The 22,448-nt window shown below is 41.1% G+C and overlaps 1 protein-coding gene across 2 annotated transcripts in view; it reads right to left on the bottom strand.

Annotated features, from left to right (window-relative positions):
- Positions 1-9,967: 9,967 nt before the first annotated feature.
- The window catches only part of BCO1 (beta-carotene oxygenase 1), a 34,329-nt gene continuing 21,848 nt past the window's right edge, over positions 9,968-22,448 (bottom strand). For both annotated transcript variants that reach the window (XM_072117572.1, XM_072117573.1), the window contains exons 6-11: positions 20,064-20,284; positions 18,114-18,371; positions 17,054-17,156; positions 15,105-15,199; positions 12,321-12,432; positions 9,968-11,415 (exon numbers count right to left, since the gene is read on the bottom strand). In XM_072117572.1, coding sequence (XP_071973673.1) covers positions 11,261-11,415; positions 12,321-12,432; positions 15,105-15,199; positions 17,054-17,156; positions 18,114-18,371; positions 20,064-20,284 — 944 coding nt within the window. In that variant the 3' untranslated portion in view covers positions 9,968-11,260. The remainder of the gene's footprint in view (positions 11,416-12,320; positions 12,433-15,104; positions 15,200-17,053; positions 17,157-18,113; positions 18,372-20,063; positions 20,285-22,448) is intronic.

The raw sequence follows: 22,448 nt of genomic DNA, 5'->3' as shown, positions 1-22,448 counted from the left end.
GGGGTGACATCACTGTCTCTGACCATGTGACCAACTTCATTTACTTAATAAAGAAAAGATGATTTTACAATGATTAATGTATGAATAAATAAAGGCTGGGATGGAATCATTGTGAGCTGCTCCCACAGTAGTGGTTGACAGAAAAAGTGACCTGATGACAGGTGTCCTTTAATATAAAGGAGCCACAGTGTGAGGTAGAGGTTGGGAGGAGGCACTAAGGGAGGAATTATACTGTGTGTGGATGAGAAAGGGGGTGGGACAAAAGATGTGGCTAGGGGTGGATTTCTGCGGCGTCCTACGCACACCTCAAGTTTTGTTCCTCTTACACCACTGCAAAGGTTGGGAGGTATACATCACAACAGGTGAGAAGAGTAGATTTGTCTGATTACATTGCTATTAACATTGTGCAATGTAATCAGGCAAATCTCCTCTTCTCAGCTGTTGTAATGAGTTTCAAAACGCATGTGTTCACAACACGTGTGAGTGCGACGTAACACTCTGTCCAGCTGTGTTTATTTAAACTGATTGCACTTGATTTGAAAAGCCACACACCTGTCTATTTAAGAATTCACAGTTCACAGCGCATTCCTGAGCACATGAGAATCATCAGGTCTAAGGAATTGCCCAAGGAGCTCAGGGACAGAATTGTGCCAAAACACAGATGTTTCCAAGGTTACATAAGAATTTCTGCAGCACTCAAGATTCCTAGGAGCACAGTGGCTTCCATAATCTTTAAATGGAAGAAGTTCGGCATAACCACAACTCTTTCTCGACAGAGGTAAAGAAACACCACAAGATCACTGTGGCTGGGGTCCAGAGATGCAGTAAGGAGATGGGAGAACCGGAGAACTATTTGTGGCTTTATGGCAGAGTGTGCCTCTCCTCAGTGCAAGATGTATGAAAGCTGCAAACAGATTGGACTCCCAGACTGAGAAATAAGATTCTCTGATCTGAGGAGACAAAGATTGAACCTTTTGGTGTGAATTTTAAGAGGTATGTGTGAAAAAAAACAGGCACTGCTCATCACCTGCCAAATACAATCCCAACAGTGAAACAAGGTGGTGGCAGCATCCTGGGCCGATTGTAGATGGAAAATTGAAATCCCTCCCCCCCTCGCATAATAGGTATAAAAAAAGACCTCATTTGACATCCACAATTAAATTAACCAGTGACTTTGCTAACCAACTAACATTTAAGTTTGGACAGTCTACCATGAATAAATGTTATAGATGTTCCTTATAGTAAAAAGCATTAACACAATTTGACCACTAGGTGGTGCATGTAAATAGAAAAGCACCCAAAAGAGCAGAGACTCCACTATAAGTAGCATTGTAAGTATTGGAGGACAAGTAAGTAGCATTATAACTCTCTTCTTTTTATTATACACATTAATGTGTTCTATTTTTTTACAGGATTAGGGACCCTTTGGATTATTTTTCAACAAGAGGATTTTATTTCATTTAATAAAATGGTCAATTAAGGGTTTGGGGGAGTATTTTTTTCAGTAAAATATTTTTTCATTTGTGTGTGAGTTTTATTTATTTTAACCACAATGAAGACTTAATATTAGTAATATTCGGTATCTTATAGACGGCGACAATTACTAAGGCTAGGGCTTAGTGCTAGCACCATCCCCCAAATAATTACCCCGGCACCCACCACCACCAAGGGTGTAAGGAAGAGCTGGGTACCCACAGGAACAGACCATCTACACTGATGAAATTATTTTTTTACACAGATAATTAGCACACATTGACCTCACACATGCGTAAGAAATAGTCCACCCACAATTGTAACTTGAAAGAATGGCACTAAATGGGGAAAATTTGTGTCACACAAAAAGTCAAAATAGTAAAATATTTTGCTGTCAGTGTTCCTCGGAAGTGAATAAATTATAACACAATACCTTACAATAAAACAACCAAACGGGTAGGGATTGTCAATTGACATATTTGACTGCCCAAATAAAGCTAAGCCCCAACCACCGGGAGCTCGGGCCCCTTGAACAAGTACTCGCGGTTAATAAACACACGGAGACTTGTATTTAAGTTGTCATGTGGGTTGACATGAGGGTCGGCCGCAGCTTTTATATAATTTAACCATCGTATAACCATTACTTTTTTGTTTTCTTGTAATTTTTTTGTAAACATTAATTGAACACATAAACATATTTAAATAACACCATACATAAAGTGCAAAACGTAAAACGTGCAAATATAACAACGAAAATGCCTCAAACAAAGGGTGGGAAACATGAATCCAGAAAGAGGGTGAGTGGAGGCTGCAGCCTGTATTTCCGCTATGCTCACTTCCTGTACCACCCACGCCACAAGCCTAGCCCCTAGTCACGTAGCCTACACCACCATAGCATACACAGGAAATCTAGAGGGGGGGGGGGAATAACTCACTCAAATGGGCCATGTTCTGTACCTAAAACCCACTAGCTAAAACCCCCTTTGTGCAGTCATTAGCCCAACGGCTATATGCCTCCGGGTTTGCAAGATTTACTTCAAAGGAAATAACAGTAACAGAAAAAGGGGATCCTTTCCCTTCTACACTGATGGTCTGGTCCTGGGGTGGTGGCAGGCTTGTTTTGCTAGGCCAGGAAGGGCCAACAGCGTCATAACCTGCCCTGTACTGCTATGCAGCTGCTGCTGGTTGTATCCGGCTGGAGAAAGAACAAATATGGTAAATAGTAATAGTAAATAGTAATTTATAATTTTTAAAAATGTTTTTTTTTAAAAAGTGTGGGATTCCCCTAGTTTTCCTTCTCCAGCCAGATACAACCAGCAGCCTAGGAGGACCATGGCAGAATGAGCCACTGTTTTAGGCTCTTTCTGGCCAAGTAAAATTAAGCCTGCTGCCACCCCAGAACAGACCATCAGTGTAGACAGTCTGTTCCTGCAGATACCCGGCTCTTCCAGACATCGTTGCCGTTGGGTTCCCGGGGTAATCATTTGGGGCTTGCTGCTAGTCTCTTCAGGCTAACACTAAGCCCCAGCCTTAGTAAATGTCGCCTTCTATAAGAAACCGAATATTACTAAGTCTTCAATGTGGTTAAAATAAATAAAACTCACAAACAAATTAAAAAATATTTTATTGAAATAAAAACTCCCCCAGACCTTTGATGGGCCATTTTATTAAATGTAATCAAATGCTCTTGTTGAAATATAATCCAAAGGGTCCCAAAACCTGTAAAAAAAACATTAACCCCTTAAGGACGCAGGGTATTTTCGCTAATTTCTCGCTCTCCATCTTCAAAAATCCCTAACTTTTTCATTTTTCCGTGTATAGAGCTGTGTGAGGGCTTATTTGTGCGTAACAAATTTTACTTTCCCATGATGTTATTTATTATTCCATGCCATGTAGTGGGAAGCCGCAAAAAAATTCCAAATGTGGAAAAATGGAAAAAAACTGCATGTGCGTCATGTTCTTGTGGGCTCAGTTTTTACGACTTTCACTCTGCGCTCCAAATAACACCTCTACTTTATTCTTTGGTTCGGTACGATCGCGGTGATACCAAATTTATACAGGTTTTATTGCGTTTTAATACATTTTCAAAAATTAAACGAATGTGTACAAAAAAGAAAAAAAATTTTTTGCCATCTTCTGACGCGAATAACTTTTTCATACTTTAGCGCATGGAGCTGTGTGAGGTGTCATTTTTTGCGAAATGAGGCGACGTTCTCATTGCTACCGTTTTGAGGACTGTGCAACATTTTGATAATTTTTTATTACATTTTTTATGTCATCTAAAAAGGTATAAAAGTCGCGTTTTGGACATTTGGGCGCCATTTGCCGTTTCGGAGGTCATCGCCGTCAATAACCATTTTTATATTTTGATAGATCGGGCATTTTGGGACGCGGCGATACCTAATGTGTGATTTTTACTATTTATTATATTTTATATCAGTTCTAGGGAAAGGGGGGTGATTTGAACTTTTAATATTTTATTATTTTTTTGCATTTTTTAAACTTTTTTTTTTCTTTTTTTTCCCACTATTTCTTAGACCCTCTAGGGTACATTAACCCTAGATGGTCTGATCGCTGTATCGCAGTATATGGCATTTCTGCCCGTGAGCCTTCTTCATACAACCTTCACAGCTCCATGGCGGATATATCCGACACGGAGCGTGAAGGGGTTAATGTGTATAATAAAAATATGTAACCTTCCACTGAAATGCATTCAATCGGTAAGAAGCACCTGGTGTTTTGCATTGTTTACATGCAAAACACTGGGTGCTCGCTACTGATCGCATGCGTTTCAGTGGAAATTCACACGAACGCATGTCTGCATGGCTACGGACGGATATCTGATGTGCTGGAGAGGAGGAGGGATGCCCTCTTCATATGACCATGCACACAGGGAAAGATAGGATATGTTCTATCTTTTCCCCATGTACGGAGCTAAGGCAGCAGTGAAGATCCCTGTTCCATTGAAGGTGCCTTTGTTAACCAGTGGTGCTCCAAGGATTAACAAATACAAAAGTAGTTATCCTTGCCCCACTGAAGGTGCCTGTGACTGGATCATCACTTTGTTAACCCCTCCTCAGGCTGCTCCTCTTCCTTCTCAACAGGAACACCCTGCGCTGCTCCTATTCACGGCACACTTCCTGACAGCCGACAGGCATTCCATTCCACGGTGTGCCGGCCCTGGCCATTACAGGGCATAGTGCTGTAGTCTATCCACAGTGCGCCGTGGCCATTAAGGGGGGCAGCTACGCAGCCGGACAGCGGCGCCGCCGGCCCGGCAGCACCTCCCAGCACCTGGTGGTGGCGCAGAATTAAAGGGGTATTCTAGTCTGGGCACTCACATTCAGTTTCATTAATCTGCCATATATAAACATTTCTTCAATTACATGTTATAAAAAAAATGTTCCTGTGTGAAGATAATTTCTCATTAATGTAGTCATGTTGTCCCTTAGAAACGAGATGGCTTCCTCGGATACGGCCACCTCTGCTGGAGTGATTGCACAAAGAAACAAAAGGTTATTGTATATAAAATGTCCGGGAGTTACTACATGTTGCACAGCCGTCCTGTGGTAATGATTGTTGAATCCTGGTGGTCCGGCAGGACTCTATAGCGCATGTCTGGCCAACGTTGCCAGAGTGTGACGTGGTCGTGTCCGAGGAAGCCATCTCGTTTCTAAGGGACTGCATGGCTACATTTATGATAAATTATCTTCACACAGGAACATTTTTTTTAATAACATCCAATTGAAGAAATGTTTACTTATGGCAAATGAATTAAATTAAATGTAAATGCCCAGATGGGAATACCCCTTTAACTATAGTGGATGCAGAGGCATGGCCCTGGCAGCATCATGCTGGAGAGGACATCTGATTACAATTGAAGGAAAGATGAATGCAGCAAAACAGAGATATCCTGTATGAAAACCTCTTCCAGAGTGCTCTGGACCTCAGACTGGGCCGAAGGTTCACCTTCCAACTAGACAATGACCCTAACCACACAGTGAAAATAACAAAGCAGAGGCTTCATAACAACTCTGTGACAATTCATGACTGGCTCAGTGGGAGCCCTGACCTAAACAAAATTGAGCATCTCTGGAGAGACTTGAAAATGTCTTCCACCAACATTCACCATCCAACCTGAGGGAGCTGGAGAGGATCTGCAAGGAAGAATGGCAGAGGATCCTCAAATCCAGGTGTGAAAAACATGTTGCATCATTCCCAAGGAGACCAAGTCTGTACTAGCTCGAAAGGTGCTTTTACTCAATATTGAGCAAAAGGCCTGAATCACTATGTGATATTTCAGTTTCTTTGGTTTAATACATTAGCAAAAATATCTACATTTCTGTTTTTTTCTGTCAAGATGGGGTGCAGAGTGTATATTAATGAGCATAAAAAGAAATTTTTTGATCTTTGCAATTGGATACAATGAAACAAAGATTAAAAAATGTAAAGGGGTCTGAATACTTTCTGTACCCACTGTACAACTTCCAACACAATTCTGTTGAGTCGCTGTATTAAATTTGTCGCAAACTCTGACAAAGCACTAACATGCCCCTTTTGGTTCCCCATTTTGTTGGACACAATGTAGCTATGACTCAAAACTGGCACAGACACTTCATAAATACATGTGCAATCCGATTCAACCTTCTTTTATGTACAATGTCACTGAAAAACAGAAGACAGAAGACTATGCTGGGTAAAAGATACGGCTGCCTTTCAACCCTCAGAGGAGAGCCATATCCTTCTGACTTCTGCAAGGAAACGTTTTTGGGTTCCATTTCCTAGTCCCTTTATAACCCAGTGCTCCCTGCACATAGAAATCATGCCTTCTAAATTTGTCTTGGAGCGATCCAAAGTGCTGTTCATTGTCAGTCTCCGGGAATGCCCTGGCCTGGGCTACCCCTCTTTGGGACAGAGACGACCCGGTCACGACTACTCTCATGGCATTTCTGGCGGAGTTCTGGTCTGTGTTTGAAGAACCTGCTCGGGCCTCCTCTGCCGAGACTGCATTGTTTAACCTGCGCCAAGGCAACTCGTCTGTGGGAGAGTGTGCCGTTCAGTTCCGCACCCTGGCTTCTGAACTTGCCTGGAACGATCCAGGCCTCATCTTCACCTTTAAGAAAGGACTCTCTGCGCACGTCAAAGACGCTTTGGTGGCTTGTGACCTGCCGTCAACTCTGAGTGGTCTTATCACTCTGGCCACAGATTGATGTTCGGTTTAAGGAGCGTGCAGAGGAACTACACTCCCTGCACCCTCAAGCCTGTATAAGACATTTTCCTCGCCTGGCTCCTGCCTTCCAAAAGCCGCTCCAGTATCCATCTGTATTGTCTGCTGAGGAACAGGAGCGTTCCAGATGACGTCAGGAGAACCTCTGGTTGTATTGTGCCAGCCCTGAGCACTTCATCGGGACATGTCCGGGAAACGCCAGGGTTCTTGGGAGAAGCGTCCCTAGGTGTGAGCAGAGCTTCTCCACGCCTGACTATTCCCGTGCTCCTCAGCGTTGGCACCAGCACACAGATCCAGGTTTCTGCTGTCCTGGAATTGTGGACGCAGCCCTGGTCTCCTAGCATCACTTCCCGGTGGTTCGTCTCGAGTAACCTTTGTCCATTGCCTCGGTCAGTGGCCAGATTCTCTCCATAACCATCTGGTTTCGCATGGAACCACTGCTCCTGCAAGTTGGTGCCTTACATAAAGAGAGACTTTCTTTATTTGTTCTACCCCAAATCACATCTGCTCTCCTGTTGGGTCTCCCCTGGTTGCAGTGTCATGCCCCTGTGCCTCTGGAGGGGCTTCCAGCTCCATACCTGGACTTTGCAGATCTGTTCTCCAAGAAACAGACTGAGACTCTTCCTCCACATCGTCCCTACGATTGTCCCATTGACCTGCTGCCCGACTCTTCTCCTCCACGGGGTCGGGTGTACCCACTCTTGGTACCTGAGACTGCTGCCATGTCTGAGTATATCCAGGAGAATCTGCAAAGAGGCTTTATATGCAAATTCTCCTCTCCAGCTGGCGCAGGTTTCTTTTTTGTCACCAAGAAGGATGGCTCTCTCCGCCCATCTTAACATGGTCACCCCTAAGAATCTCTATCCCCTTCGCTGATCACGGAGCTGTTTGACCGTTTATGGGGAGCGAGAGTCTTTTCCAAATTAGATCTTCGTGGGGCCTACAATCTCATCCGCATCAGGAAGGGTGATGAGTGGAAGACCGCCTTTAACACCGTGATGGGCATTTTGAATATTTAGTTATGCCCTTTGGACTTTTTAATGCACCAGCTGTTTTCCAAGAATTTGTTAATGACATCTTCAGGGACTTATTGTACAGTTGTGTTGTGTTTACCTGGATGACATCCTTGTGTATTCTCCTGACCTGGGGACATTCTTCTCTTTTGCCTGGGCACCCTGGGGTGCAGCGCTCTGTGGCCCTCATTTACCGATTCTATTGGTGGCCTGACTTGGTCAAGGACATTCAGGATTTTGTGGGTTCCTGTGCCTCTTGTGCCTTACAACAAAAACCTGCTGATCTTCTGTTGCTGTTACCCGTGCCTACCTGCCTGTGGTCTCATGTGGCTATGGACTTTATTACGGATCTTCCGCCATTATCTGGCAATACTGTCATCTGGGTGGTGACTGACCGCTTTTATAAGATGTCCCATTTTGTCCCTCTACCAGGTTTGCCTTGTGCTCCACGTCTTGCCAGCCTCTTCTTCCAGCACATCTTCCAGCTTCATGCCCTTCCCTGGCACATCGTTTCGGATCGAGGAGTTCAGTTCATGTCCAAGTTCTGGAGATCTCTGTGCAGCCAGCTGCAGGTGAAGTTGGACTTTTCTTCTGCCTATCACCCTCAGTCTACTGGCCAAGTGGAGAGGGTGACTCAGTCTTTGGGTTGCTACCTCTGCCACTTTTTGTCCACCCTTCAGGACAACTGGGCTTTTCTTCTACCATGAGCGGAGTTCTCCTACAATTCCCTGGACTCCACTTCTGCCGGTTCTGCTCCCTTCTTTATTAACTATGGACTGCATCCATGACCTCCTCTTCCATTACTCGTGCCTGCAGAGGTTCCGGCTGTGGGACTTGGTACAGGATCTAAAAGCCATCTGGGAACAAGTCTGTACCTCATTGCTCCAAGCTTCGGCTCCGACCAAGCGCCAAGCAGACAAAAAACGCAGACCATTTTCTGTTTTAGCTCCTGGTGACAGGGTCTGGCTATCCTCCAAGCACATACAGCTGAAGATCCCTGTCTACAAATTGGGCCTACGATTCTTGGGTCCATTTAATCCGGGTCGCATCAACCTGGTTGGCCTACAAATTGCGGCTGCCTCCTAACATGCGCATACCCAACTCCTTTCACGTTTCTCTGCTCAAACCAGCCATCTTCAACCGTTTCTGGAAGGTTCCTCCTCCTCCGGCGCCACAGGCTGATTCTACCAATGTCTTTGAGGTGAAGGAGATTCAGGATGTGCAGACTCCAGATTCCGGTCCCAGGTTTGGGCTAGTACCCCCTCCCGCGGTGGTCCAGAGGATCCATGCATCCCAAATCCTAACAGGACTAAGCCAGTGGCCTGTATTTTTTTATTATTAAAATGGTAAATCAGTATGTGTCAGGAATTTTTTTTATTTTAATAAAAGGATACATAAAATTATGTTGTTTTTTTAAACTTTCTGTTAATTTTACCTTAGTAATGATGCTATTGAATAAAAAGGGCCCATTAATAGGGCCAAATCAGGTACAATCCATTATCCAACCCAAAATGAAAGCCCAAAATCAGTGTGCTCACCACAGTGATGTCAAATGTGTTCATACCCGCTTTGCATTTTGTACTTCTTAGAGTGAGGGTAACTATCAAGTGTACTGTACCTCTGCATGAAAAAATAATAAAAGTATTTATCTGTGCCGAGCCGCAGTGTACACACCTTCCAAGCTGTAGTGGGCTAGAGTCTTCTAAAATAATAAAAAATGACACTATTACTTTATTTTTGTAATTGATTTAAAAGATTTTTAATAAATACAATTCATTATGACAGTTTTCCTGGCTTTACAGTGTTTCCTAGACTTTCAGTAGATTGTTTTTATTAACTCTCAGTCATACCACCTGACAAATCTCCTGTACAATATATACAGCATACTATTCCTTATTACAAAGACACATTTGAACAGATTTACAATACTCTAAAAGAAAAACTGTCTTTGTTGCCCAAATGAACCAATTACAACACAGTTTTATCTTTACCGTACTTTAGCATTTTGCGCTTGGAAAATGAATGATACATTGTAATTGCTTTCTTTATGCAATTAATAGCCTTTTTACGATTTACAGGTCAGTTACTGACAACTTTTTTTTATGACTGGCCTAAATAAATGTACATATGATCACCTAATGCTTGTTTGTTGGGTAATTAGATTATTTATGCAGCATAAAAATATATAGAATGTAGCCAACACATAGCCCAAACAAATCCTTGCGGTCTATACAGTAGTAATAATTGCAGACAGTGACTGGAAATGAATCTTTTTATTTAATCATTTTTTTTATCTGCCCCATTTATTGTTATTTTATGTGCCTGACTACCAGACATAGACATTGCCCTGTGTTTATCAGGATACTATGCTAGATAATAAAAATAACCTATGGCCCTGACTTTACAACCAGCAAGTGAGGTAATCAGGTCAGATAATCAGAATAGAAAGTTATAATCACCTTGTACTAAAGAGGATTACAAGCTGCAGGATTTATAGATCAAACACTGGACCAACACAGCATCTGAAAAGTTTCACATTTACTGTTTTCCTGCCTCAAATATTAAGACCAAACATTTCTTGATACTTTTTATAAATTGAGAATCTGGGATAATGTAGATTTTAGCGTGGAAATCAGAAATATCACCTTTAATTTCCATCATTGTGAACATCTTTTTTCACTAGCAAATATCTAATGTAGGAATGAATATGCCAAAATGTACATCCCCTTAATCATTAAAGGAAGTTAACTAGTTCCTAAATCACTGCAGAGATAAAATTGGCAATTTGGAGCAAATGCCACATTTATCTGTATGAAAATGCAGTTTTCTGTACATCAGGGGTTTGGCCATCACTGCTGGTGCACATTTTCTTCTTTCTAGTCCATGTTTCTATGAGAGCGATCAATTGTTTTATATATATTATTGGGGCAGCGCTGAGGAGCAATAGGACATAGTGATAGTCATAGAAAGAAATGTAGAACATAGATCATTTGCATGCAGATAAAAACATTTTCTCTTAAATGACAGACTGCATGGGAAAAGTATGTATGGAAAACCTATAAAGCGCTACACTTTACGATGATGTCTTTTACTATTGATGTCTCTTGCCAGCTGGAAGACTCAAAAGAGAGGAAGGGCAAAGATCATTCTGTATGATATAATAATAAATATTGGCCTGTTGCCTGCAATTACATGTCATTGCTGGTACATCTCAGAAAATATCAAGTATAGTTAAAAACTATACTTACTAAATTAAGGGCTTAGGGTTGAAGGTAAATGTCTCATGTGATCCTGTCAGTTCAAGGCTGGTAAAGGGGTGGAAATGTAGGGTGAGCTATTTGCTAGTCGCATGGTAGGAGATCATTTAGGGGGGAAAATTGTTCAGCTGTGATAGAATTTAGTACTTATGCTGTAAAGTAAACCCATTCAAGTAAAAGTTCTACATAAACCATCTAATGAATAGTTGTCCATCTGGTACATCCATGGCTAGCTGTGTCTTCTGTCTCCGTCGGTTGCTATATGTAGTCCATCTGTCCATTTTTGTAGCTCAGTGTTTCTCTGGAATAAAGATTCCATGCAGATCGAGATGAACATCTGCTTTGACAGACGCACGCCCCACTTCCTTAAAGGTCTTGGCATCCAAAATGAGTAAAAATGGGGATTTTTTAGGGTCAGAAGATACAATAGAGGATAAGATTATTCCTGAAAGATAACATACAGTTTACAATTAGCACAGACTGCAGGAGCCTCATCAGAACTAATGCAGAAGAATAGTAGTAGAGCAGCCCATAGCTATCAGTCTGGTTCCGATTGTCATCTTGCATAAAAGCAAGAATTTGGTTGGTTCCAGAAACCATAACTTTTATTTTTCAGTTTAAATAATATATGAGGGCTTGTTTTATGCATGACAAATCCTACTTTCTAGATGCATCATTTAATATTCCGTACAATGTATTGAGAATATAGCAAAAAAATTGCAGTGCAATGACCGAGAAGCACAGTTGCCTGTTCTTATACTGCAGTACTTATACTTATACTGTATACTGTTGTTCTTACAGCTTTTTCATTGAGGTCCCAATGACCTATCCCTTTTTGGGACAGTATGATCACAGAGATATCAAATTTTGCTATGCTTTAATGCTTGAATGGGTTATATTTGAAGTAAAGGACACCTACCACCAGGATGAAGGATTGTAAACCATGCATACTGACATACTCGTGTGCGCCCCCTTTGGCAAGAGCCACTCTTTTAGCTTGTTATGCCCTGGTTTAAAAAAAAAAAAAAATTATGCAAATAAATCTAGGCTTATTTGCATAATTATAACAGCCTTTTTTTCTTAAAAACAAGGGCATAAGAAGCTTAATGAAGATTTTTTTAACATCTTTATTTTTTTTATTTTTAACTTCTTCATATGCCCTTCTATGTTTGAACCATTCAGATTGACAGGCCAGGGTTCAGTTGACGTTCCCCAGACAGGCCTATAAAGCTAGTTGCCTATTGCCTCCATGTTTAGTACATCATATTTTGCATTATTTTTATTTTTATCACACATTAAGAAGTATGTATTGAGATTCTTGCATAATGTATGCAAGCCACTGACACTTACCATCATCCTCTTCCTTGCCATTGGGATCTGGTACAAACAAAGGCTCTGCAGGCCAGCACATGTCATCAGTCCATTCCAACATCTGCTTTGTCATTGTGTCAAATTTCACTATCTATCACAGAAAGAATATAAGTTAAGACAGGAGGATAGGGAAACAGATGCCCTAATAAATATGCATATTTACCACAACTGCATATAAAAAATAGGGAAAATAATAAGAGGCCAAGCAGTCGATTTTGTTGTTATAGTGCGAGGACTCGCCTTCTGTACAAGGTGTGCAGTGAATGGGTCTGGCCCACATACAGATCTGTTTTCACTGGCTGTACACAATCATGTGCAGGAGGTCTTAGAGCAGTGGTGGCGAACCTATGGCACGGGTGCCAGAGGTGACACTCAGAGCACTTTCTGTGGGCATTCAGGCCATCACTGCAGGACGGTGTTCACCAAACAGGTGAGATGCCGCTCTCAGCGCTATTTTAAAGCAACACTTCATTGGCTGTTTGTAACTGCGGGAAAAGTGAGAAGGTGTTGACAGAACTGCATTATCTTTGGAGGTCGTCCTGCTGGACCCACCATTCTTCCTGTACATAGAGACCCTGGAGAGAATGCTTAAAATGCCACATTGACATTTGGTTGTAGTTTGGGCACTCAGTTTCTAAAAGGTTCGCCATCACTGGCTTAGGGACTAATTTGAGCTGTTTATATTCCAAAATAGCTACAGAATTTAATCCTTACATTTACTGTGTACAGAGCTGCATAAGGGAGTGTTTTTTACGTGTCATTATTAAATATTCCATGCCGTGTTCTTGGCATCTAGAAGAAAATCCCAAATGCAGTGAAATTGACAAAAATACTCGTTTGATGCATTATCTTGTGGGCTCTGTGTTTACGACTATCACTGTTTTCTCCAGATGACACCTCCCCTTTATTCTTTTGGTCAATTTGATTGCTAAAATACAACACTTCCAAAGGTTTTATTTTGTTTTAGTAGGTTGAAAAAATGTTAAATCCTTTGTACAAAAACCTTTATTTTTTTAAAGATTACATTTTTAAGGTGTTTAACATAAACATCTTCATGGTTACAATGTCTAAAGAGATGCATAATTTGAAAATAATGAAAAAAGGTAGTTGTAAAAAAAAGGAAGGAAACAAAATGTAAAGTGGAACAGCATTTGGAATTTTTTTATGATTCCGACACATTGCACAATATTAAAGTAAATCTGTCAGCAGTTTTGACCATACAAAGCTGAAGACAGTGTAAGTGAGGAGCCCTGTAGATCTGAGTTACCATACATTTCTGTATGTTGTTGGTAGCAGCAGGACTAAAAAAAATAATTATTTTTCAGGATTGTAGCTGAACTTGCAGTATTTGGGTATCCTCCTGAATGTCCTTTCACAGCACAGTTCTTGCCCTCTGCTCAAACTACCTTCACACAATATGGAAATCAGAACATATGCTAGCTGTATTTGCTAAAGCTAGCACAAGTCCTCATTCACTACTCAGAGCCCTTTCTGTGGGCACTCAGGCCATTACCAGAGATGACTCCAGGTATCTTCCTGCAGTCCCAGACAGCCCAGGACTTGCTGTGCACAGAGCTATTTTAAAGTGACAGCTGTACCTGGGATTATTTTCTGGTTTATTGGTGTCCTCAGAGTGCTGGTATCAATTAAAAATAAGCGGGTCTTTGTTGTAGTTTCGGAACTCGGTGTCTAAAAGGTTTGCCATCACTGCTATATGGGATCATGCATTTGGCTGTGCATTCCTCTGTGCATGAGCCAACTGCCCCAGACGCAGAAGAAGAGCAGGTCCTATTCCTGCTTGTGTTTGCATCCCGGCAGTCATCTTCAATTGTCATTCAAGATTGAAGACTCCCCCAGTGCTCTGAATCCTGGAGTATTGATCCATTTTCACAGTTTTACACAGATCTCCAGGGCCAATATCTAACACTGTCTTCAGCTTTCTATGATCAAACAGTCCATAAACTCCCATTGGATGGTGTCACTGAGAGCAGGGCCCTCACTCATATTATTCTATATGACTTTTTGTAATGTAATATTATATTTGCATATTTCCCCTATTATTTTTAAAGCTATTATTTGTTGGCGTAAATAAAGATTATTATTATCATTTAATACAATTTATCAAACAGAAAACAAGTTATCATACAGGTCTGTAAAAGGAAAGATTACAAGTTATGGCTTTAGGAATGAGAGGAGTTAAAAACAGAAACCTAAAACAAGTAAAAAGGGATGCCACTTTAAGGAGTTAAAAATTGTGTGAAAAACCTGAATGTCTAAACACACCTAAAGGATGCTATTATATGGTGGTGCAGAAATGGCAATCTCAATCACTGTTCATTATTATCTCAAATGTTTTCACTCTGTAATTCTGCAGACTATGACAGCATTAAATTAATTAAATTATTAACATATTTACATGTGCAGATAAATGTTTTAATGTTTTTTTACACTAATGAAAATACTGTGTAAGGCTACATTCAGACAGCCGTTGGGGGACATATATACGTCCCCCATTTGCCGGCAATCGGCGGACGGAGCGTGCGGCACCGTAATGTTCCGTACCCGGGGAAAAGATACAACAGCAGCTCTCACCCCCTCCTCCTCTCCCGTGGTACGGTATGGAGGGCACATGTTCATGTTAATTTGCCCTTATATAAACCTTTATAGGAGCCTGGCTTGGTTTGAGATCGTTCTCTCCCTGAATTCTGCGTTTTGGTAAAGGTGCAATGTGTAGCTAAAATGAATGATAACAAAAGGCTATACCTTGGTGGGAATTGGACGCCATTCAACATGTGACGCGTAAACATATCTGTACTTCTTGCCATTGTAATCATAGTTAATTCTAGGTAATTCAATTCCTGAAAATGTAATAAATATTTTATGCATGAGACACAGTATATAAGAGCATACATTGTTACTTTTGCCCTCATGCACACGACAATAAGGTGTTTTCTGCTCTGTATATACGTCTGTATTCTGTCCGTAAATACAGGACGTATTGCAACAGTATGGCAACGTTTTCTACCGTATCAGTATAAAATACGGTGGGCTGGCAGATGATGGAAGGCTGACTATTGGCTGGATGACAGAATGCACCTCCCACTGGTTCTGGATACTGCACATATATATGCGGCAGAATACGCTGCACAGCCATACGCAGCATGTATTTAGCCCGTATTTTATACGTTCCCATTGACTTCTATGGGCTGTACAGAACGGAAATGCTTTGGAAAATAGGACATGCTCTATATTTTTTTACAGTTCGCTTGCGGTACGGCAGAGTGGACAATACGGCCATGTACATGGATGACCGTATTACCCATTGGACTGCATGGAGCCATATCCCGGCCGTATATATGGCCGTTTTTATACGGTTGTGTGCATGAGGCCTTAAACAAACAGAAGTGTTTACTGCTAATATTATTACAAGGGTTTTTATAGTTAATTCTAGATAATTCCATTCCTGAAAATATAATACATATTTTATACATGAGTAATATAACAAGATAAATTGTTACTGTTGAAGGGGCAGAACAGTAATACAGGGCACAATACAGTAGCAGTATCCAAATCCTGTGCACATCCCTAGAAAAATCCACATTGAAAATGCCTTATGATATCTTGGTGCAGAATTCAACCTTTGCAATGAAAAGGTTGAGCTCCATTCCATCTGCCACAGTAAAATCATGGCATTTGTTTTTAAATGTTTATTCGTTTTTTTGGCAAAATTAATTACAGTTGGGTAAATTCCGGAGCCATTATGATATTTCTGCAGATAGCCATATAACTTTTGTGTAGTTTACCAGCTCCAAAATGACCGCTCAAGTAAAAACAGCATTGAACAGTGCACTTTATTAGTTTTCCATACTGATCTCATATTTCAGAAAATACATTTCTGTTTTTAGCCAGAAAGCTATGTTTGTAACATTGATAAAGTGCCGGGTTTTTTTTACAAGGTCATTTAAGGATCTAGTAGACTACCTTTAAGTGGAGTTTTTTACCTTCAGAAACAGATGTGAAAATAGTTTTTTTTGTATTAATTGTATATGCTGAGAGGATGACAGTTTTAACATTACATTCTGATGTACTAATTTAAAGGAACCTGTCACCACAAATTATTACATATACAGTTAATGACAGGTTTCCATAGAGCCCTATTAAGTTGCCTTACATCTCCATAATTAAACTTTATGTTATATTACATGGCATCAGAGGGGGTGTGTCCTGCTGGTTGGCTCTTCCTACCTGCTCCTCCCCATATCCATGCCTCTTCTCAGCATGTCATGTGATTACAGTCACATCAACTAAGGTCCTGTTTTGCAACAGAAATCACATCAGTCTCCATGGACTTCTACTCCTATCCATCCTCCATGGAATTCTACTTCTCCCAATCCTCCATGGAGGCATGCTGTGATTTCACGTGAGCAAATACATACATGGGGTAGATACTGTAAATGTAACAGGCCTTAGATGACGTCATCCCAGTCACATGACTCTAAGTGCCCAAGGATGTTCCACACAGCAGAATATCATAGCACTTAGACCTGTCAATCAGGAACAAGGTTTCAGGGCAATGTAAGTACCTTGCAGGTGGTGACATACCGGACAAAGAGAGATGTTATAAATAGCAGTTCCATTATTTATTCATAAGTGTCCATTGTGTAAGTCCTAGCATAATCCATAGAAAATTACTCCTATTTATAATTTCATACCTTCACATAAAATCTCTGGCTGACAAAATATCTCTCCATCCTTGTCTTTCACTGCTGTTGCTGTTGTAGGAATCTTTACTAGGTTAACTCCCACTTCTGCTTTCTAGGAAATTACAAAACATATTCTAAGTCAATATGCATATATTAAAGGGAATCTTTAACCAGGTTTATTATTGCCAGCCTGAGGACCTCACAAAGTAGTAAATGATATTGCTTTTTGATAGCACTTGCGATTATTTTCCCCAATCCGCCACTTTCCGTGAAGGAAGGGGGGGGGGGGTGTGGCCAGGTGCCGGCCGTGGGACGGTGGAGGACGTTACTGTCACCACACCTGCGCACTTGCTGCAGCGGGCAAATTTTCACATGTGAAAAGTCGCTGGGCCTGGGGTAGAGATAAACGCTGCGCAGGACCCTGCCAGATACATCAAGAGGCCGAAGCCTTTTGATGTATCTTGCTGCAGAAGAGCAGCGGCGGGGCTATCATACGCTCCTGGCGTCTGATATATAACCCTCTTGATATCTTTTTGTGTGTTGTTGGTAGAAGCAGGACTGTGAACATTGCATTTAAATTTTAGAATTGTAACTGGATTTGATGCACTCTTCACTGAATAGGGGACAGTGCCCCTGCTCCGAGTAAGAGGCTTCTGGTTAGTTATTACAGCAGATGGGAATAGTGGGGAACAGTTTAAATGCTAAGATCAAAGAACACAGAAGTTTGAGGAGATGCCCCCCGTACATCTAGTCCAGCTACAATTCTGGAAAAAAAAGGCCTTTCACTATTCACAACAACAGTATAGTTACACAGATCTCCACGGCTGCTGCCAAACACTGTCTGCAGCTTTATTTTGTCAAAACTAACAACAGATTCCAATTAAAGTGCAACTTTCATTTAGATTTATCACCAACATGTAACATTTCTTTATTTTGCTCCTTTGCAATAGATACAAAACTTTATGAACTAGTGAACCCAGAGTAATATTTGGGTATATTATGTTGGAGCAACTACAAATGTATCGGCAACACCTAATGTAACAATGACGTGAGATATTTAGAAACTGACCTTGTCAAACTGTAAGGGGACAACAAACCGCTTGCAGGTTGGTACTGATGTTATTGTAGTCTCTTGATTTAAGTCTTTCCTTAAATTGGCCATGTAAAACATTTCATACAAACTATTGTCCTTGTATGCAATAATGTCAAACACTATGTGGCCATCTTCTTCATAAGCATTAACATGATGGTAGGCCACCAAAGCGTCACTGTAGAACTTCTCTGCAACAGGCTTTTTGGTCCTTTTATCAACGATGTGAAACCAAGTCTAAAAATAAAAAAAATCAAACAAAAAAAGGGCAAATCAATTTAGAAATCATCAGCCAAAATTCAATCCTTAAAATTTAAAGGTTGATTCGTTTATCAGTACATACAAGATATGAATTTAGGTGCAAACATGAAAATACATGCAAAAGAAATGGTGGAGGCCATTGACGACACTATGACCTCATCCTGATAGGTAGTATTGGTCTATAAATAATGCCCCCGAGGCTTCACAGTATGAGTAGCAAACCTATGCATGTAACTGACACAGTCTAACAACAGTGGTAGTTATGAACTATGTGAAAATTACTATGTATTATATAACAATGAATATTACATACAATTCCATACAATTATATTACAATGAAGCTTCAGGCATAGGAAGGGATAATTAGCTCACACATTTAAGGGGCCAGCGCGGCACTGATTGGCTCTGGTCGTACCCAGAATCCTTTTAATACCAGCCTCTCCCTGCACACCCGCCGGATCTTTGTGCCTTACAGCCTTAGAAATAGCTTATTCCCATGTCTTCTGCGATTAGTGTGATTTCCCATTATGACCGGACCTGTTCCCATTTACGCTCCTCCACTGCCAGCCTTGACCTTCCGCTCTGCTTCTGAGCCTGTGCCGCTTGTCCTGACCTCCTGCCTGTCCCTGACCACGAACCTACCTTCCGTTTCTGTACTGCACCTTGGCTGCCACCATGGACAAAGTCAAACCTTTGGAACGACCTGATGGTACCACGCTGCAGCAAGTCCAACCTGCTTTGCGGAAGGCTCTGGTGAAAACTGGGTGCCACTTAGAAACTGATCCCAGGTGTCAGCTTACGTCATCGCCCGTTGTGGTCCAGTGGGTCTACTACCTGTGGAGCCTGACACTGCTCTTTGCAATGAACTGTTCCACAGCTCCTCCTCTTTGCTCTAAGTGACTGCTGTAAATATCCACCTAATATCCTGATATATCTCCTACTCTCCCCAGAGGGGAGGGACTGTGGAGAGCAGTAAGCAAGAGCTGTAGAGGTGGATTATAACTTCGATTTTCACAGTCCTGTCACTACTAATAACACACACAAAGAAAGGGCCACACATCTACTACAGTACTGCCAATTTACACTGTCTGCCACTTTGTATAGTCAGAACTCAACGACATCTTATATTTTCACACCTGTTCAGATAATGGTGCATCATATAGTACATATGTACATTGGGGTACAACATCTGTCATGAAACAGTGGAGATAAATGGCAGGGAATTATGTCCATTCCTATTTTATTACCATAACAGAAAAATATAACGGGGCTTATTTACGAAGGGTCCCACGGCTGCATTTTCATCAGGTTTCCCAACTTTTCGGGGATGGCGCCAGGGATTATGTGGCATGCGATTGGTTTTCACGCAACAGAAATGGGGGGGGGGGCGTGGGCCAATGTAATCGGACAAAGTGCGGAATCTAACATATAAATTTGTGCCACAACCCAAGCACTTTCATGCACCGGGAAGAAGAAGGTGGACTCCGGCAGACATGCGACACATGCAGGATATCGGGCGCAGGATCTTCTTGAATCGCGGCAGATGAGCATTCCGGCGTACACTCCGGGAACGGGGATGTAAGTAAATGTGCCCCAATATGTTTCTATAGGTTTTATTAAACCCAGCTTTTAGTACATCTTTAGCTTGTGGATCTGCAATGAACTCACCTTCTCATCCTTATTGAAGCTGATGCACGAAGCCCAGTTAACTTTACGGAAATATGCAGTTGCTAACTTCAAGATATCCAGCTTTAATGGCTGCTCTATTAGAATAATGTAGTTTTCTGTCATTCCAAAGCTATGGTAGTAACTAGGGCTCAAAAGATGATGTGCAGGTATAGAACACAGAACCTCAGCACTTTTCAAGGGCGACTTGTTCTTATCTTTATCTGGGAAAAGATTATATTTCATTATCCATATGGAGATATTAAAGTAATTATTTGCACAGAAAGTATGGAAAGTATTAGAAGTATATGACCTATACTGCCAATCATAGTCATAGCTTATACTTAAAGGAAACCTACCAGTTAGAATGGCAGGGGGTACTTACAGCTTATGTAATGGTAGGTTTCCTTTAAGGAAAGTAGGCACAGACTAGTGGGGACCACTATAATGGAAGCACTGGAGTACAGCAGGATTTATCAGTCAAGTATATCATTCATTTACAGTACAAACCAAAAGTTTGAACACACCTTCTCATTCAGAGAATTTTCTGTATTTTCATTACTATAAAAATTGTAGATTCACATTGAAGTCATCAAAACTATGAATTAACACATGTGGAATTATATATTTAACAAAAAAGTGTGAAACAACTGAAAATTTTCTAGATTCTTCAAAGTAGCCACCTTTTGTTTTGATTACTTTTGGCCCTTTTGCCTTTACTATGCGGTGCAGCTCACCCAAATCATCTCAATTGGGTTCAGGTCTGGAGACAGAGGAAGCAAGATCAGCTGTTGTAGCACCCCATCACTCTCCTTCTTGGTCAAATAACCCTTACACAGCCTGTAGGTGTTTTTTGGGCCATTGTCCTGTTGAAAAATAACTAAACGCAAACCAAATGGAATAGCAGCAGCTGCAAGATGCTGCGGTAACCGTGTTGGTTTAGTATTCCTTCAATTTTGAATAAATCCCCAACAGTGTCACCAGCAAAGCATCCCCAAAGTGTCACCAGCAAAGCATCCCCACACCATAACACCTCCTCCTCCATGCTTCTCGGTGGGAACCAGGCATGTAGAGTCCATTTGTTTATCTTTTCTGCATTGCACAACGACATGGTAGTAGAAACCAAAGATCTCAAATTTGGACTTATCAGACCAAAGCACAGATTTTCACTGGACTAATGTCCATTCCTTGTGTTCTTTAGCCCAAACAAGTCTCTTGTGCTTGTTGTCTGTCCTTAGCAGTGGTTTCCTAGCAACTATTTTACCACGAAGGCTGCTGCACACAGTCTCCTCTTACCAGTTGTTGTAGATATGTGTCTGCTGATAGATCTCTGTGTGGCATTGACTTGGTCTCTAATGTAAGCTGCTGTTAACCTGCGATTTCTGAGGCTGGTGACCTTATTATCAGCAGCAGAGGTCTTCCTTTCCTGGGGCGGTCCTCATGTGAGCCAGTTTCTTTGTAGCGCTTCATGTTTTATGCAACTGCAGTTGGGGACACTTTCAAAGTTTTACCAATTTTTCAGACTGACTGACCTTCATTTCTGAATGAAATAATGTTTTTCTTTATGCAGCTGCTTTTTTCTATCCATAATACAAATTCTAACAGTCTATTCACTTGACTTCTGCACAACACAACTGATAATCGCAACTCCATTTATAAGGCAAGAAATCCCACTTATTAAACCTGACAGGGCACAACTGTGATGTGAAAACCTTTTCTGGTTACTACCTCTTGAAGCTCATCACGAGAATGGCAAGAATGTGCAAATAGTAATCAAAGCAAAAGGTGGCTAGAATATAAGACACATATAATTCCACATGTGTTAATAGTTAACATAGCCTTTGGTGTGAATCTACAATTTTTATAGTCATGAAAATACAGAAAACTCATTTGCCATTTGCTATTGGCCATTTGCCATCAAAGGGGCTATACAGCACTGTTTTAAGGAATATTCTATAAAGGAAGTTCCCCTTTAGAAATCTGAGGTTTGCTATAGACTTCTATAAGTGCTGTATTTTTGTGCTGTACTGTTCAAATCAAGTACAGAGCCATAAACATCTTTAAAATATATATGCAGTTTCATAAAGATTTTTAACAAATTGTCATATCTGTGGAGAGCACAGGCTGGGAGAAGGAAGATGCAGAGAATGAAGGAGTCTGTAGAACAGCCCGAGATGCATAGAGAAACACAAAATAGGTGTTAAACTTAACATTAGATAAAACTTAATATGAAAATCAGATTAGACTGACACTTCGCCTTTGCCTTATGTTGCGGGTTGGGGACGGGAGCTAGAGACAACAATATTTTCGGAAGATTGGCAAAAAGCCTTTTTCTATTCTCACAAACTCTCCTCAGGACAGGAACGTAACTACACAATAATTTCGAGA

The sequence above is a fragment of the Engystomops pustulosus genome, chromosome 7, assembly GCF_040894005.1.
Source record: "Engystomops pustulosus chromosome 7, aEngPut4.maternal, whole genome shotgun sequence".
Lineage (NCBI taxonomy): Eukaryota > Metazoa > Chordata > Amphibia > Anura > Leptodactylidae > Engystomops > Engystomops pustulosus.
The sequence above is the reverse complement of the archived record's forward strand: the minus strand, read 5'-3'. Positions and strand labels throughout refer to the sequence as shown.